Here is an 18860-nt window from a genome sequence, read left to right as displayed (position 1 = left end):
GCTTAAACATGTAAGGCTTAAGAATGTGTTAGAAAGGGTGAAAACAAATTACTCTGTAGTTAGTAAATCCTTTTACTCTGTTAGAAAGAAATGCTTACCTCACCGCCATTGCTCACTGTTCATTCAAAGCCTCAGGGCATAAGTTACCCTGGAAAATTAGGGGGTCCAGACCAATGTTCCCTCTAAGCTGTGGAGCCTTGTGAGCAAAAATTCTACTTTGTGAGCTCCTGGCCTTAAAGTTGTGAGCGAGTGATTTGGCTACTGCATAAATTAGTTTGCTCTGGAGCCCTCCTTCCTGAGCAAAGACAAAAATCTGTGAGCTGGAGTCTAAAAAACTGTGAGCTAGCTCACACTAACTCAGCTTAGAGGGAACAGTGGTCCAGACCAATGTTCCCTTTAAACTCCACAGTGTTGTGAGCAAAAATTCTGCCTTGTGAGCGAAAAAAGCTAATAGAATTAAAGTTGTGAGCAAGTCTACATTTAACTATCATGTAAATTAGTTTTTAGAAGATTATTTCCATAACCTTGTTAAAATCTCAGTATGAATTCTTTTAAACTAAATTTAAACTACATTTTAGGAATAATCTAACATTATAAGAGAAAACAGAATCGTCAAATTTCACTACAGAAAATGTTGTCCTCTAAGGGGGTAGGATCAGGCCTCCATAGAACAGGTCTACCTGCCCTTTCCACTGTATTGGTAAACCTGACTTTCAGAGATCAGGTCTACATTGCCCTTTCCACTATATTGGTAGACCTGGCCTCCAGATAACGGGTCTCCCCACCCTAGTCCACTGTATTGGTAGACCTGGCCTTCAGAGAACAGGTCTCCCCACCCCAGTCCACTGTACTGGTAGACCTGGCCTCCAGAGAACAGGGCTACCCACCCCAGTCCACTGTATTGGTAAACCTGGCCTCCAGAGGACAGGTCTACCCGTCCCAGTCCAGTATATTGGTAGACCTGGCCTCAGACCATCGCCCTGTGCTGAGCCTTAGAAGACATGCCAGCAATTGGGGGAGGGGGGAGCTCTTGCTGTCTACTTTATTGCTTTTTTCTTAATTGAAATATGACAACTATCATTACAGGTCAAGTATAACAGAAGTGGAACAATCACTGTCGAAATCCTGCGTAACCTAACAAGCAGGAAGTTGCTTAAATGTTATCAACCTTCCCAAACGACTTTATTCAAATATTTCTAATCCCACTTTTCCCTGTGACTCAAGGCAGCTTACAAATCATACTGAAAAGCATAATAGGGGTGTGCAATCCCCCCCCCAGCTCCATTATAGTCAATGAGCCCCATAGGCTATAATGGATAATTGATCTGTGGGTATCTGGGACTCTGGGGGGGGGGGCTATTTTTTTGAGATAGAGACACCATATTTGCAGCACAGCTGCTGGTGCCTCTCCTCAAAAAACCCTCAAAGTTCTAAAAAGATTTGATAAGGGGGTCCAATTCTATGGGCTCCAGAAGGAGGTACTCCCATCCTCCATTGTTTCCAACAGCGGGGTGGTGGTGGTGTCCCTTCTGTGTTCAAGTCCTGAGCTGAAAGCAACAATCCCTGTGCTGGCAGCTAAAATGTTGTGTGCCAGCACCCCCTAGCACAGCTTAGAGAGAACTTTGGTCCAGGCCACCCCTGCCTAGAAGACAACATACTTAGACAGTTAAATAGAGAGGGGAGAGTTTTGAATTCCATCTGCAATGAGGGAAAGTTCCCGACTCGTCTGCCTTTGGAATCTTCCCAGCAGAGCCTCTCTCCTGCTGCACAGTCATTCTTGCTGTTCTCTCCTCTAAGCACAAAGCACCAAACAGTTTACAATGGACACAGACTTTACAGAGGGTCTAGCTTTGTCCTTTGTACCTACAAGCAGGGATCCCGTGCCTTCAAAAGCTGAATGACTGACAAAAAAGAAACAGCTGCCATTTCCCCATCACTGTAGCTGCAGTTGATACAGTTCCTACCTGCTATGTATATTAAAAAAAGAAACCCTGACAGAAAACGATGGCAACCACTACAAAGGCACACAGCCTGTGAGCTGTGGGCAAGCAATTATGGATAAGCCCCTCTTGCCTTACAGAAGTCTCACACAAAGAATTAAAAGTGAAACTTTTCCCAGCAGGAAGATCGCCAGACCAGGCAATTTAAAGCAAAGGAATGTCGGAAACTAGAAGACCTCACTAAAGAAGCCTGACTGGGCAGTTCCCAGGACCAAACATGAAAAGGTTCCTGTAACTTAAAGTAGTGAGTAGAAAGGAAAGCTTTGCAGGTATGTCTTCTCTCGTCACTACTGCAGTATGAAGCTCAGCCATGGCCTGAGCTTGGAAACCCTGAGGAGGAAGGCAAGCCTAAAAGATCCAAAGAAAATAAATTCCCAAAGGACTTGAACTATGGTATATCTATAAAAGGCACAAGGCAAAAGAAAGTCTGAGCCGAGTCAGGTCTAGTCTGTTCCTAGTAGGTTTCCTCTGCACTGCAGGAAAAATAGGCAGGATGAGCTACAGGACCAGATTTTCCTTTATGTTCCTCCCTCTATAGCAACAGCTTCCTGAGAAACACAAGCATCACTGCTTCTGTAGACATTAGGAAAGTGAAGAGACACTGAAGCCCAGACAAAGTCTCACTCCTATCTAATGTACTGTCCACCAAACAGGCCACGATTGGGGTCCTCGGCATCTTTAGACCATCTCTCACACACACACACAAATACTAACCTGACTGAAAGGTCTTACACGCACCGCCACTTTCACACTGTCAGAACTTGGCATGTTTTGTTGCTTTCACTCTTCCAAGAAATCCAGAAAAAAAACACTCAAGTCTATGCATCCGTTTATCTTCAACATCTTGCTTTAAGAGGGAAAAAAAATGAAAAGTGAAGCCTAAGACAGCTGTTCCTATTCTGGACTACTCTATTATTAATGAGCTGAACTCATTACCTGTATAAGTTTCCTGATAAATTATTTCTAAGAGGAATGGCTGTAACTTTCACTACCACCACTGTTTTTTTCTCTTAGCCAGTATGTTAGACATTGGACAGCCTAGGTGAAGCATGTTTAGTCTAATAATTTATATTCCACCTTTCCCCTCCCAGAAAGAGGCCTAAGGAGATATTATGTTTTAAAATTAGGTTTTGTTTGAAGAAACTTGGAGTCAGTGGGAAAAGTCTGTTTAGGTTTCCAGAAGGCCCCTGTCAGTTTAAACAGCTTTAACCCAGGGCTTTTTTTGGGGGGGGGGGGGGGAACTCCTTTACATGTTAGGCCACACACCCCCTAATGTAGCCAATCCTAATGAGTTTCTGCTGTTGGGTGTGGCCTATTATGCTAATGAGTTCCTCCTGGGTGTGGCCAACTCAGGAGCCAGCCGGAACTCCGTTCCTGTGCGTTGGGGGGGGGGGGGGGGGGAGAGGTGCCAGAACTCTCAAGAGGGAAATGAAGTTTTTAATCTGTATACTGAAAACTCATGAACTTTTAAACATTTTAAAAAGAATTTTGTCAAAGACGTCCTGGAACTTTTCTTCAGCGTGTTCCCCCAGATAAAAAGCCCTGCTTTAACCTATTATTGCAACCCTCTGAAGCAGAAAGAGGTGCGCACTTATTACCATATTTTGTTTTGTTGTCTCCCAGTTTAGACCATAAGATCCTCACTTATATTCAGTTTCGCTTTCTCTTTGCTGCAGTGCATTGGAAAAACATACCGTAAGAGAATGCATATTCACAGATAACTTTATTTTACCAAAATTGTGGTAGCACTTCTCTAGTAACCACAATATCTATAAAAACATGCATCATTTCAAAATATCAAATCTGGGTCAAATTTCAGTTAATACCTGAAAATGTTGAGCCCATTGGGTGGACAGCTGTGAATTCTTGCTGATGCAGCAAATTGAAAAAAGCATGAAACATCTGAGGTGAGATTTTGTTTTATAAACTGAAAAGCAGCTTTACCAAGTTAAGACAAAATACAAAAAAAAAATATTGCACAGCTTCAACACAATTGTTTACATTCTGACTTCAATAAAGTACATCTTCACCCAGGAAAGGAAGTTGTTTCCAATTAGCAATTCCAAAAAGGTCAAAACATTTTCTATAAATGTTAAAACTGCCAAATTTTAATTTTTTAAAACATCTGCAAGATCAAACTGTTAAAAAAAGATTAGCCTATTATTTAAGAGACAGCAACAGTGGCAAAACAGAATTAAAATATCCTTTGAGTTATTTGCATCTCATGCCCCCATTATTCTCTTTCAAAAATCTAGTGGACAATCATATCATGAAGAATACAGTTTTATTTAACAGTCCTAAAATAAGATGTATTTACATATTATATAAATGTATGAAGTCTTATAAAATAGAAAAACTGCATTGACTGAAGAAATCATACTCCACATGGAGTTACTTATCGAAGACTTTTAGTTTTCTGAAATTTTACAATAATTTATATAAATTATCTTCCAAATTAATGATTCTTTCTTAATATTCCCACAATTGTGATGACTTTACAAACATTGGCGTGCGTTACAAATTTTAAAAAATAGTTATAGCATCTTCTTCCGGACAACTGGCTTTGGATAGCTAGACAGTCTCTTCTCGTTTCTGGAAACAGTCTTTTTAATAGGCTTTTCTGCTTTATCCACAGAGTCTTTCTGTTTACTTTTTGCTCCATCCACTGGGGTGCCAAAAGGAGAAATAAACTTAATCTCCATCGGTGGTGGTGACCAACTACCATCTTTACCTAAGAGTCTAGGGGGAAAAAAGAAAGATGTTACAGTGCCACTTTGTGAGGTAAGTTAGACAGAGAGACTGTGAGAGGCCCAAGATTACACAGCAAGCTTTAATGACAAAGGTGGGAATCGAACCCAGATGACCCAGTTCCTAGACTGACACTCAAACCACCATGCCACACCCGCATTCAATTGCCAATGCAACGTATTCTGTACTTCACAGCTTTTTAAATGACTACTCCAAAATACGATGAAATTACTGCGTACTTGGTTTTTTTGATTGCTTTTGATCTTTTAGTTCCACTTCTTTTTACTTTCTGCTTTTCCAAAGTTTCTATTGAGATGGCATCGTCTTCTTCTTTAACTGGCAACTCCTAAAGAAAAATGAACAGAATGTTTAAATGCGTACATAGTGGAAACTAATTCCTGTCTCAGTTTACTATGAATAGACTTATTGCCCCATATGTTCTCCACACATACACACATCCTAGCCCACAACCACAGGGCGGAAAAGAACACTAATAAGGAAGTCTATAATGTTCTCATTTCATTTTCCCCAGGGGTATGAGTATGGGGTAAGAAGTGATTCCCCTCATGAGGATGCTTGAAAAGTTTGACGAACCGGGCAGGTCCGCAGTCCCATTGTAGCATATATTTTTTTACTACATCACAATTTGCTAACGCTAAGATAGCACAGAATACAAGTTTGCAGTTCTCTCCCTTTAACACTGGATATATTCACTGTTCTTCTTCAAATTGTACAACTGCATATGCTAAGTTACAAATGGTGCATTTTTATTGAAACAGTAAAATGTTCATGTTTGATAAGAAAGTACCGCAAATATTTCAACTTCCCCCAAACTTCTGTTTTCCCAGAAACAAAATTACCCTTAGCTTCAAAATTTCCAGAAAGATTACATTTCTGCCTACAGCTCATTCTGGTGGGCTTCTAAAAGAAGGTATGGGGACAAAAAGTGTGTTCTCACCCATAAAGCTCTCAACTAAGGGCACTACTGCATGTACTTCTGGTCTAACGAGATCAGAAGCCTTTCAGGATTGCTTCCCTTAATACGTTTCCTGGGCAACAGTTTCACTCATCTACTGAGGCCTACTTAGTCTGTCACCATGCTGACAAATTAGATCAGCATCTACCAACTCCACAGAAGCCCATGAGTCTGGTTCTTGTGTAGAGGAACAGCCTTCTTTTGCAGGTTGAGAAGATCTCTACATCACTAGCATCTTTATGGCAGTGTAAAACATACTTCTTTTATTATCTTCCAGAAGATAAAAGTTTTCTTGCCATCTGAAGTTGTTTTAATGTGTTACATGTAAGTTTTAATTGTTTTATTCTGATTTGTTTTAAAAATCATTGCAACCTACCTTGAGTTGTTTTTAGGAGGCAAGTCTATAAGTAGATATCAAACTAGACATAAGTACCAAGCAATCTACCCTCTCCTTAATGGCTTAGAGTGATGTATAAATTGATTACAACTACCATATTTTAAAAAACAAGGATCTACAGCTACTGTGATTGGGTCAGATAAAGATGTTCTTAACTGTAATTAAAAGATAACCTAGAGAGTCAACTTTTTGGAAAAAATCAAAGCAAACAAGTACAGGATACACCTGTATTGGATGAAAGAATGAAATCACAGGATAGTCCAAACAAATCTGCATTGATCCTTAAACAGCAACAGCTATTTAAATTACTTCTGACCCGCCTCAAAACAGCTGAGTAGATCTACTTCTAATAAACATTTGGAAACTTCTATGAAGTCCTGCAAGGATCCCTTCCTTGGAAATAGTTTTTTTGTTCTCTTCTGACCTTTGAGGAAGCAAAGAGCATGAAAAGGAAAAAGAAAGTAGCTTTACTTACCAGCTCTTCCACAATCCTTGAAATACTGGACACCTGTTTTTTCCTGGACCTCAGAACAGGAGGCGAGAACACGAACCGAGAGGCCAAATCTGCATCTAAATCTTTGAGCTGTACTGGAGTCACTGCTTTTTCACCTAGTATTAGGAAGCATATACTTTATTTTTTCCCTAGCAAGAAGCATATAAACGTGGAATGAAATATTCCAAACATGCCATTTTTGATTGAAACTGTGGAGAACAGCATGTGGAATGGCTTTTTATAGCCCCCGTAGTTGCTGCCCCCTTCTCTTGGCATGATGTCATTGCATCCAAAGCCTTCTGAATGGAGGTCCACCTGGGTCTTTTATGCTATAGCATCATACTTCTCCTGCACATGCAGATCTACTCCCCTTTTGCCCAGTTAGATTATCTCACTCTGAAGTAGATCTCACAGTATCTTGCAGGGAGGAACCATTAATAATGAATTTTCAGAAGACCCAAATGCTTTTCTTTACCTAAAACTTTAAGCATAGCCATATATTGATCAGATGAAGTTTTTTAAATATCTAAGGCCCCAGTCACACGGGCCAGATAACGCGGGGGTGAGGCGTGGCTATTTGCCCCGGGGCAAAATAAAGTGCGTTAGCTCGATCACACCATCTTCCGAGTCTTTGCACTGTGGCAGGAAGCTCGCGATCACACGGCGATGCTGGAGCTGGCAAAGAAGCCGTGCGGCAAGCGTTCCATGTTTGTGTGCATGCGCAGTTCCACGAAGCAGCACTGCTTCCAGTTTAATGTTCGTGCGCATGCGCTTAGGGAAACCATCTGGTTTGCGACGGGACTCGGACGGGCGCCAGAAGCCACGGGATACTAGCGCTCCCGCGATCAGACGCCCGCCCTTGCCCCGTGTTTTCCGGATACTACTTAGTTTTTTACCGCACATCTTCGGCGGGATGCCACGGATTGCCCACGGGTGTGCTACGCTTCCCAGATGTTGTGGTGTGATCGCGCACCGATAATCCGCCTGCCACTCGTGCCTTTACCATGGCAAATCCTCCGTGTGAACAGGACCTATGTGTAGTTTTTTCCAGTTGATTGGTTTGTGGAATGCTCAGCAGGCCCATGTTCTTGAGACTACTCAAAGAACAAAACCAGCTACACTGAGATTATTTTTCAAGAAAGGGGGCTCACATAGTCCTTATATTATCAAAGTCTTCTAGGGCTAACTGATTCCCCCAACTCATATATGAGTCGCAACTATATTTACATAAAGATTTCAACTCCCTGGAGACAATTCAGTCTAAATTCCTTAGATTCATATTCAGAGTCCCACACTGTGTTCCCAGTGCCCTTCTTAGAGTCAGGGATGCTGCTGCTTGAAGTATAAGGCTGGTGTCAAGCAATATTCTTCTGGTTTAAGTTAAATTTTAACCCTTCTGGATTAACTTCATTAATTCTTTCAGATAAATTCCACTCATGCTGGGTGTAAACTAAATTCCTATGGGTTTACTCCCCCAACTCCATGCAATCTTGGATTTATGGGAGCCAAAAATACAATTAAACAGCAAATCTGGGATACAGCCCTTCAAGTAGACAGAGCATGGCCATGGTCTCATCCAAGTCCTATGAGGAAAGGTTGAAGGAGCTGGGTATGTTTAGCCTGGAAAGGAGACGACTGAGCGGTGTTATGATAACCATCTTCAAGTACTTGAGGATGGTACGGAGTTGTTTTCTGTTGCCCCAGAAGGTTGGACCAGAACCAACAGGTTGAAATTAAATCAGAAGAGTTTTCAGCTAAACATTAGGAAGAACTTCCTGACAGAGCAGTTCCTCAGTGGAACTGGCTTCTTCGGGAGGTGGTGGACTCTCCTTCTTTGGAAGTTTTCAGACAGAGGCTAGCTGGCCATCTGACAGCAATGCTGATTCTGTGAACTCAGGCAGTTCATGAGAGGGAGGTCAGGAAGGGTTGCATCACTGCTTAGTTCTTGTGGCCCTTCTTATTCGCTAAGGGAAATCCTGATCACCACTTTGGGGTCAGGAAGCAACTTTCTCCAGGCCAATTTGGCCAGGGATTCTGGAGAGTCCCTCCCCCTTCTGGGCATAGAGCAGGGGTCACTGAGGGTGTGGGGGGGAGGTATTTATGAATTTCCTGCACTGTGCAGGGGGCTGGACTAGATGACCCTGGAGGTGCCTTCCAATTCTATGATTCAGAGAATCATGATGAAACCTCTGCTCTGGCAGCTCCATTTTAGAATTCCGTAATACTGAAGAGTTCTCACCTTGGTCCACTTTAAGGTGTTACCAGCAGCTCTTATACACTTACCCCTGACTCTCAACATGCTTGCCCCTCCCAATGGCACATGTCTGAAAAAGTTGATCAGGTGTTACTGTATTGTCCTTTGTACAGGGACATGTGGTTTCTATACATAACTCCAGTCTTATCAAATTTTCCAGGGAGACTTGATGAATGTTATACTTCCCATCTCCTCTCAGATTGTTCTAATAAAACCACCTTCAAGGTGGCTAAATTTTGCAACTCAGTAAGCTCAACAAGGAAGCAGCTGCTTTAGTCTTTTATTAATGATGTCTGCAATACTGAAAACAGCCTATTATATGGCTCTGAAACTTTGTTGTATGTAGATATGCTAATGACTCTCCCTGTGTGTCAATCTCAGCTGATCTAAGATTGTAACAAATACTGATAAATCTATTGGGTGGGGGGTAAACGCGGAGGCCCTTGACAGGCTCTGAAGCAACATGCTTCATTTCAGAATATGTGAGTTCTTATGGCATCTTTTTAAGCCTCTGCGCCCCTGCCACCTGGCACAGGAGGACCAAACTCTAAGACAGAGCCTCAAAGAAGTGAGCTGTCCAAGTTCAATCATTCCCTCCAAACACACCAGGGAGTGGAAGAACTGGGCATTCCCTTTATTCTCATGTGATCACTCTGGAAGCAGAGATGGCTGGGAAACAACAGGGTGTTGATTTAGGAGGGGGGGATCAGGGGGCTTTTGTTGACCAATTAAACCTCTCCATGGCTCTAGGCTAGCATCTGAGTGCTGTTTTCTGTTGCCACTTAGAGGAAACTCATATAATCAAGCCTGATTTGGAACTGTTTTTGGTATTCATGAGAATTTGTAGGAGTCATGCTGATCTACCATTTTTCCATAAGAGTTAAGTGGTCTCTGTCATCTTTAAATATGTAAGGACTGAAAGCACAGAAGCAGCTTCAAATATGATCACCAGTCACCTTTTCATGAGTGCCAGAGGCACTCAGTGGTGCATCAGTGAACAATCAGAAAGCAGAGATTTTTTCCTCCAGTTTTATCCTTTCCAAACTGATACCCAACACCGCATCACACAAACAGCTTATTAAAAGCTGGTAAAAGCACATCCCAGTAATAGCTGAAAACCTTGTCTAGATAATATGACAATGTTGTCATACGGCTGTATGGGGATTTTTTTTATATACAGCCTTCTTCCATCATGAAACTCAAGGAAGTGCATATGGCAGGGGTGTCAAACATAAGACCTGGGGACCAGATCCAGCCCATCCAGGGCTCTTATGCGGCCTGCGAGCAACTGACGCAAGGGAGAAAGTGCTGGGGGGGGGGAGTGGGCAGAGCCACTCCGATTGTGGCTTCAGCATGGCAGAACCACCTCATCTGCAGCAGTCAAAGATCGTGGGAGCATCTGCCCAGTGCTGCACTGCTGCCTCTCCAGTCTGCCTCTTGTCGGTTTTCCTCTGGACCCACCCCCTCCCAGCCCATGGGGCGTTGCAGTGAGGACACACCAACATGGAACTTACCAGGTGCTGTCCTTTATACAGTTCCTATCTCCAGTACCTGGCATTACGTTTTATGGCACACAAGGCCCGGCCCGACAAAGTGACATTTATGTAACAAATGAGTTTGACACCTCTGGCATATGGGGTTTCAAAAACTTTCTCATCTAGGCACTGACCAGACCCATAGCTGCTTAATCTTAGCAAGGTTGCAGCATCATATGCATCCAACCATACACTGGCAAAGATTAGGAGTAGTTGGTCTATTGAAATTCAAACGTCCAGGATTCCTTCTACCCCGCTTTTGTTCAATTTACATCAGTAATCATATATAACAAACTATTTTTAATTGTTTATGTACTGAGTTGAATCCAAAATCATTTTCCATTTGGGGGGGGGATTTTTTGGCAATTCCCTCCCCTTATCGCAGACCCCCAATTTGCCCCCTCATGTTGTTCTTGAGATTCCCTGCCCTCAGAAGTAAGGTGTTTGCTATAGCAGGCATGAAAGTTCTGTTCTGCTGACTGCAGTGTTTTCTATTAATGGAAACTGATTTTTGGATCCAACCTATTTAATTTGTCTAAGAAAACCATTTTGACTACCTTTAGGGTCCTCCGTGAGTTTTGTAAGAGGGGGAGAAAAAAAGAATGCCTCGTCTCTATCAAGGGAGAGGCTCTGTTTCATACTCTTTTTGCTGTATCTGGTCCTTTTAACATGAGAGCCATGACGTGCCACAGTTTTCTGCATTTCACCAAGCCTTAGTTCGGTCACACCCATGGATTGCAGTTCCTCAACGTTATCAGTGGCTTGTGGCAAGGGTTTCACCTCTGCACTTTCTTCAGCGTGTGATGGAACTTTGTACTTTTTGATTGCTGTCATTTTTGACTGCCTCTTTGCAGACCTCCTTGCCGAAGCCACTGCATCAGAAGGTTCTTCTGAGACAGATTCTTCCACCTTTGTTTTCGCTACACTTGCAGATGTAAGTCTTCTACTTCTCCTTTTTGAAGTATCTAATGCAGTCTCGGGTACAGATGTTGCACTCATGGACTTATTTAGTGCTGCACTTCTAGTACTTCTTCGACTAGCAACAAAAGATTTAACATTTAGCTGAGGAGGAGGTGATGGTGACAGTAAAGATAAAACCGGCTTGGAATCTGCTGAAACATTCAGAGGATTCTTTCTTGGTCTACCTCTTTTACGCCGCACAGTCTGCTGCTCAGGGACCTCAGTCTCTTGCCCAGAAACATTCTCAGCTCTACTGGCACTCTGCGCTCTCCCTTGTCTAGTTGGAGTGGGCAGCTGAGGCTCACTGGGCTGTGTGCTCTCTTTACAAATTGCTTCCAGGACACTGGAACTTCGACTTCTGCCCCTTCTAACTGAGGATGGTAATTGTAACTTCTCAGACTGTGTTTCTGTATGCGCTGATACTTCCAGTATACCATGTTTCCTTGGTCGTCCTCTTCTTGGTGTAACACTCTCTTTCTTTTCTTCTGCTTCTGCCTTCTGATCTGAAATTACATTTTCTGCAAATTTGAAAGCAATGGTTTTCAGCTTTCTTGTGCTTCTAGGATTGACAGTCATTTGTATTGTATGGTCAATAAAGAACTGATTACCTTCTTGATCTCCTACTAAGCTTTCGGTATTTTTAGAAGTCCTCTTGAGAGCAGAAGTTGGCTGGTCATTTGGATGCTTAAGAAATTCTGATACAAGTGCTTTTGATTTCCTAACTCCTCTTCTTGAAGTAATGGTTGCCTGAACCTCTTGTGCAACGGGATGAACATCTTTTGATATTTCTAGATCACACCCTTCTGTATTCTCAGTACCTTTAACTGGAAAAGCAAGAGCATGTGATGGTTGCTGTTCTTGGGGTTTTCTTTTAGAACTGTCAGAACGGTTTTCAGGAATGCTAGAAGTATCTTTTCCTCGTCTAGCACTTCTTCTTGTTGTAGGCAGTACCGGCACATCTGGTTCACTCATCTTTGTCAATAGCTGATCATCAGGTAACAAGTCATTTAGACTTACAGCCATCTGTCCTGTTGTGCCTCTACTAGATGTTACTATGTGTTCTGCCTGATTTATTTTCGTCTCTTTATTTGTTTCAGGAATATTTTGTAGTGGATCCTGGAGGGAATTTAGTAACTTCTTGTTTATGCTTTTGTGAACAGATTCCTCTACTACGTCAGATGAAAACTCTTTATTTCTTGTGTCTTTTATTATGTCTAACAGGTTTTCAGCAATAACCGTTTTAATAGGTTCAGGTACATAAGGCAATACCTTGGTAGTATTCTGGGACATCTGATCGCTAGTTACTGTGGATACTGAATTTGTAATGAGTTCTTGGTTGTTACTTTCAGTATTATTTAGATGTTCTCCCTCTGATTTTGGGCTAGCTGATTTCAGAGGAAGAGAATGCAATGCAGGAATCTCTCCTATTTCAGCTTCTTCATCCCCTTCTAGTATTAATGTAAAGTTGTCCTGAGGCAGGAATAGTTCTTGTTCTTCAGAAAAGCCATATTCACCAGCATCTTTATCAAGCAATTCACATGCAACCTGTTGCTCCACAGCATCATCGCTGCACTGATATTGAACAGTGTTTGAGGGACACAGCTCACTGTTTGGGAGAGTCTCCACAAAAGTTTCCAAAACTTGTACCTCAGGCGCTCCATCGTCAATAGGCTGAAAAATAGAAAATATACAAGATCATTGCTGGTATACTATTTTTCCAGAAACATAAAAAAAAAATAACAATGTTTCCTCACGTTTCAGAGAAACAAGCAAACCAGCCATTTAGGTAATTCTATATTCTACTCTGCAAGATGGCGCAGGTATTTGTTAGTGGCTTCAGATGGAGTGGCTAAGCAGTCCTGTTACCACAGCCACAGGAAGGATGCAATGTCTGGCTGCGAGTATCCACTCATACAGTTGCTCCTTTCCAGTGGCAATTATCAGAGTGACAATGTTTCAGGTGTTGCACACATGAAAGTCACCACTGGGAAGTAGCAGTTGCACTTGTGGATGTTCCAGGTCAGAGACTGCTTCGTTTGGACAGCACCTCTAACATGGAGCAAATTGCAAACATCCAAACCACCCCAACAACCCATAAAGACATATACAAGTCAGTATACTGATAAAGCAGTAATTTAGCAAAACAAGTACACTCAGAGTTCAAAGAAAGCTGTGAAGCGTTGAGAAAACAAAGCATTTACTTACATTTACTTCTTGGCATTCAGGTACATTGGTAGGTGGGTTCTTTCCTACTAAATTTTCTTTTATGGCTTCTTCTGTTCTTTCCTCAAGTACTGATGCTTCTCTTTCTTCAAACTCCGTTTTGGAATAAATACTGGCAATTTCTTCACTGTCAGGAATACTGATGTCAGCTGAAAAAGGTTTTTCCCCCCATTAGTTATTTTACTTTAAGGCATTAATTCTACATCAATATTCTTTATAACTGATAATTGGATGAGACTTCTTCAACATAATGAGGAACAGTTTAAGCCTCTGGTCCCTTTTGCTTAACAGAATTATAAAGGAAAAAAAGGGTTGCACTTACCTGTAGCTGTTGTTCATAAAGTGGTTTTCTATACAAGCACACATAGAGATTGCACAATCACAGGCCTGCCGTAGGAGAGGAGCTTTCAAGATTTTAGAGCTTCCAAAGCCTAAGAATGCTCCCTCCCCACATCTGAGGCCCTGCTTTTCCCACCCAAGGGGGTCACATGACAGAGGCGGGGAGAGCGCTCCTCCCTCAGTTCTCCTGCTGCTGTCACGGGGTCTGAGAGAGGCCAACAGAGCACCCCACAATGGGTGAAGGAGGAAGGGATGTGTGCCTGCACAGAAGACAACTGGATGAACAATAGTTACAGCTTTCACCGTCATAGTTTCTGTGCAGTCCCACATGGGAGATTAGCAAGCTCGCTTACCAAGTATGCAAATGTGGGCTGATCAGTGGAAGACTGACTGCAATCCTGCTTTTCCCACAGCAGCCTCATTCCTGGATTCCAAATCCATAGAGTAATGCCTGATAAAATCAAAGGCCTCAACCAGGTACCTGTTTTACAGATGTCATGTAGTAATAGCCTAGATAGGAGAGCGGCTGACAAAGCTTGAGCCCTTGTGGAGTGGGCTTTCAGTGCAATGGGCTCTGGCACAGCTGTCCTTGAAAAAGAGCAGTTTCTGTCAAGAGTTCTCCCAGCCCCACCTACCTCACAGGGTGTCTGTTGTGGGGAGGGGAAGGAAAAGGAGTTTGTAAGCCGCTCTGAGACACCTTTGGGTAGTGAAGGGCGGGGTATAAATCCAATCTCCTCCTCCTCCTCCTCATGTGTAATCTGTTTTTATAGCAGAGACTGCCCATCTGGACAGTATCTGTATGGACGCTACCTTGCCCTCACTGGGGCCTTTAAAACAGATGCATAGATTCCTATCCCTCCTAAACTCTTCTGTTTTAAATAAATAAGAAATGCTGTCTCCTAACATGTGTAATGTTTGTTCAGATGTGAAAGTCGGGGATGGGAAAAACACTGGGAGGATGATGTCAGGTTTCAAGTGAAACTGAGAGACTTTTGGAAAAAATTCCGAGCTAGGCTGGAGCACCACTTTGTCTACATGGAACTTTGTAAAGGGGATCACATTTTATTGCATACAGTTCTCCCACCCTACGTGCTGATGCAATGGCTATCAGGAAGGCTGTTTTATACAACAGAAAAGATAAGTTAGACTAAGCCATTGGGTCAAAGGGTTTATACATTAGCTATCAGAACCAGCGATAAACTCCATTGTGGAACAGGGGGTCCAACAGGGGGATACAAACTGAGTAAACCCTTAAGAAACTGTTTTGATTCAGCTACTGAAAATACCAAGGACCCTTTAACACCTTTACAGAAAGCTGAAATAGCTGGCAAGTGAAACTTTATGGATGAGGTGGCAAGACCTTCATCCTTCAACAACAGAAGACAATTGATTATGGGAGACAGAGTACAAGTGTCAGGTTTGATACCCTGTTTGTCCACCCAGACTGTGAACCTTTTCCATTTTGAAGAATATGATCTTTGAGTGGAAAGTTTGTGGGTGGTGATAAGGACCTCTCTGAGTCTCTGTGACAGGCCCCCTATGGACACATCAGCCAAGCTGTCAAATATAGAGACTTCACGTCTGGGTGAAGAATCAGGCCTCTAAGGAGCAGGTCCTCTGCTGGCAGCAGGGGCCTGTACACTCCCCTGGCCAGTGTCCACAGGGTCAGGAACCATATCCTTCTGGGACAGTACAGGGCTAGCAGGATACACGTGGAGTTGTCTGCTTTCAATCTGGCCACCACCTTGTGTATGATCCCAAAGGGGGGGGGGGCCCATAGAACAGGTGACCATGCCATGCAAACTGGAAGGCATCCCCAATAGACTCTCTGCCCAAGGCTGCCCTGGAGCAAAACAGGTGGCACTTGGCTTTGGATACAAAGAGGTCTATATCAGGGTACCCCCTTTCTTCGAATATGGGATGATGGTAGTGATCAGTGACTGACCACTTCTGGTCCATGCCCACTTCCCTGCTTAGGGTGTCTGCTTGGAGCTGTCCTGCCCCGCTATGTGAATGGCTGAAAGGTGAACCCCACAGCAAATTACCCACTGCCAGATGAACGACGCCTCCTTGCACAAATAAACGGAGCCTGTGCCCCCTCGTTTGTTTAGACAGAATTTTGGCATGGTGTTGTCCATTGAGCAGCACTGTAAAAGAAGCAAGAGCATGCCTGATTGCTTTTAGTTTTAACAGATTAATATGAAGTCTTGCTTTAGACTGAGACCATGTCCCCTTAGCCTTATAGTGACTCCAATGTGCTCCTCAGCCCATCAGGGAAGCATCTGCGAACACTTGCACATCATAACTCTGAGTAACTCCCTTAAGTAGGTTCTCTAACATACCACACCATTTCAGTGTTTTGATAATGGCCCTGACTCCCTATGCGCTCGTGCTCATAAAATCTTTTTTCACTACTGGCACAGACTGAAAAGAGCTCCAGCAGATAATCTTGCCAGCCTGTTTTTCTGAAAGCTTGAAAGACCCTGATTGGCAATCTAAGTATAATACAGTCCTTCAGGTGTATAATTTGCCGGATGTTGTCTGTGGAACCTTTCAGGCCAATTTTGATGGCAAGGTGCAAATATACACACATGATCCCGGCCTAGACAGAGAAGTTATACTAAGAAATAAATCATCCCCTTGGTATAAATTGATTAAAGCGGATCATCGCTATACCAAAATACCAGCAACTGAGTGCGTTTGCATATTTGGTGGCCCAGACCCTGAAGATCTGTGTCATTACCTGCTGGAATGCCTACTCCATTCATCCCCAAGAAAGATGTTTCTTGGCTCAATCTTAGATAAATTGGGTCCCTGCTCCACATCTGGAAAAGTTATAACTTTATTTGCAGAAATGGAGCCAGAGTATCCGTACAAGCTTGCACTTTTTGCCCTAGTGGCAAAGAAAATTCAAATCAAGTTGACTAAATATTTGCCTGCTAAATAGCCAGGGCTATGTCAAGGTATATAAGGTCCTTACTCCAAACCCTATATTCATTCTGTATGTTTTAGTTTTTTATCTTATATTATTTTAAGAATGCAGCCAGCTTTATGCTTGACACATATCTTATATTTTTAACCCCTGTGTTTTAATGCAGATTTTATCCTGTATTTTATAGCTTCTGTTCTATTGTACTTGTAACGGCCACTAGCCATGTGCAATACATTGGAAATTGGAAATCGATAATGGCCCTGGGAATAAACAGCTTTTTCCACTGTGCATCTACTGTGGCGCTAAACACATAAATAAACCAGTTCTGCAAAGGCTTCACATACAACCCAGCAAAATCTGCTTTGCCCTCTGGGGTAGAAGGTATATGCTTTCCCCTTAACTGAGTTAGTCATAGCCCCTATAAATTCAACAAATTGTGCAGGAGAATGGCAGGATTTCTCCCAATTGACTATGAAACCCAGCTCATGTAGGGTACACAGAGCAAACCCCAGGTCTAATAGCTCAAGGGAACTGTCCACAAAAAGCTAATAATCAAGGAACAGATATACCATGGACCAGTGCAGCCTCAAGTGAGCCACAACTACTGAGATGCACTTTGTAAATACTCTTGGTGCCATGGCCAGACAAAAAGGCAGGACTGTATATTCATAAGTGATCCCACTGTAGCTGAATTTCAGAAACTTCCTACAAAACTCATGAGTTGTGATATGAAAGTACACTTCTTTGAGATCGAGGACCACAAACCAAAGGCCCTTGTTCAACAGGGGCAGAATCTCGTGCAGAGAAAACTTTCTACATTTAGAGACATATGTTTGTTGAGAGTCCTTAAGTCCAAAATGGGTCTCTTACCTCCCCCTTTTTATCAATAGAGAAAAACCCAGAACTTGCACACTCAGGAAGTACCTGATTAATGGCCCTTTTCATCAGGAGAGAAGAAACTTCCTGTGACATGAAACCAGAGGTAGTTGAGGTACCCCCAACGGGAGGTTGAAACAGATGCAGAGAATCAAATTCCAGAAAGTAACCTCTATTTATTATTGATAAAACCCAAGAATCGCTATTAACTTGCAACCAAGCTGCAGAAAACGGTCAGCCTATCCAGGAACATCGTGTCCCCTCTAGGATGCTGCTTCCTGGGCATCGTGTCCCCTCTAGGATGCTGCTTGTCAGGACATCGTGGCCCCTCTAGGATGCTGCTTCCTGGGGGACTGGGAAGGGTGTTTTCCCCTTTGTTTGCCCTGCCTCCAATGCTCCCTGCCCAGAGGGGAGGGCGCGGACATCCCACCAGTTCCTTCAAACCACCGCGAATCAACCCCTATTGAAAATGTAGAAGCTGAAAGCAGATGCACAGATGACCACTCGAAGATCATCAGTTACAGGTAAGCAACCCGTTTATCTTCGATGTGGTCTCTGTGCTTCACACCCATGGGAGATTAGCGAGCAGTAGCCTACCTGGAGGAGGGTGCTGGCAGGTCCTTACTGCGTAGCCGAAGATAGAATGCGACGTCCCATGTCTGTATTAGAGTTTTTGCGGACGTCTAGGGCGTAGTGCCTGATGAAGGTGTTAGGCGTGGCCCACGTAGCGGCTTTGCAAATGTCCGTCAGGGGCACTCCCTGGAGGAAGGCAGTGGAAGCAGCAACAGCTCGGGTTGAATGGGCTTTCCTTGGGAGGAAAGCGATGGCAAACCTAAACAGTATGATAAAATGTAGAGACATCACCCTGCCAACAAATGTCCGCATGGTCAAAGCAATGGTATTCCCAGTAGTCATGAATGGCTGTGAGCTCAGCTTGAGTTGAATGGTCCCTGATCGGGCCAGGCAATGGCTGTTTGGCAATCAGGTAGCAGAGGCGGATGAGACCCGCAATCCATCTCAAGAGGCGCTGAGCCGTGATGCGAGTCCCCAGCCTTGCTGGTGCGTATGAGACGAACAGTTGGGAATCACGTCTCGCTGGACGGGTTCTGTTCAGGTAGAACAGGAGC

General features: G+C 43.2%; 2 protein-coding genes across 2 annotated transcripts in view; both read right to left on the bottom strand.

The window, feature by feature from the left end:
• Positions 1–2768, bottom strand: part of KIF28P — a 64971-nt gene extending 62203 nt beyond the window's left edge. Inside the window, exon 1 of the mRNA XM_015408446.1 lies at positions 2715–2768. Coding sequence (XP_015263932.1) covers positions 2715–2768 — 54 coding nt within the window. The remainder of the gene's footprint in view (positions 1–2714) is intronic.
• Positions 2769–4456: 1688 nt separating this feature from the next.
• AHCTF1 (AT-hook containing transcription factor 1) overlaps positions 4457–18860 on the bottom strand; it is a 65432-nt gene continuing 51028 nt past the window's right edge. The window contains exons 32-36 of the mRNA XM_015408464.1: positions 13569–13735; positions 10961–13034; positions 6597–6730; positions 4988–5094; positions 4457–4739 (exon numbers count right to left, since the gene is read on the bottom strand). Of these exons, the coding sequence (XP_015263950.1) occupies positions 4535–4739; positions 4988–5094; positions 6597–6730; positions 10961–13034; positions 13569–13735 (2687 nt within the window). The 3' untranslated portion in view covers positions 4457–4534. The remainder of the gene's footprint in view (positions 4740–4987; positions 5095–6596; positions 6731–10960; positions 13035–13568; positions 13736–18860) is intronic.

Source organism: Gekko japonicus, unplaced genomic scaffold (assembly GCF_001447785.1).
Source record: "Gekko japonicus isolate JY-2015 unplaced genomic scaffold, Gekko_japonicus_V1.1 scaffold897, whole genome shotgun sequence".
Lineage (NCBI taxonomy): Eukaryota > Metazoa > Chordata > Lepidosauria > Squamata > Gekkonidae > Gekko > Gekko japonicus.
The sequence above is the reverse complement of the archived record's forward strand: the minus strand, read 5'-3'. Positions and strand labels throughout refer to the sequence as shown.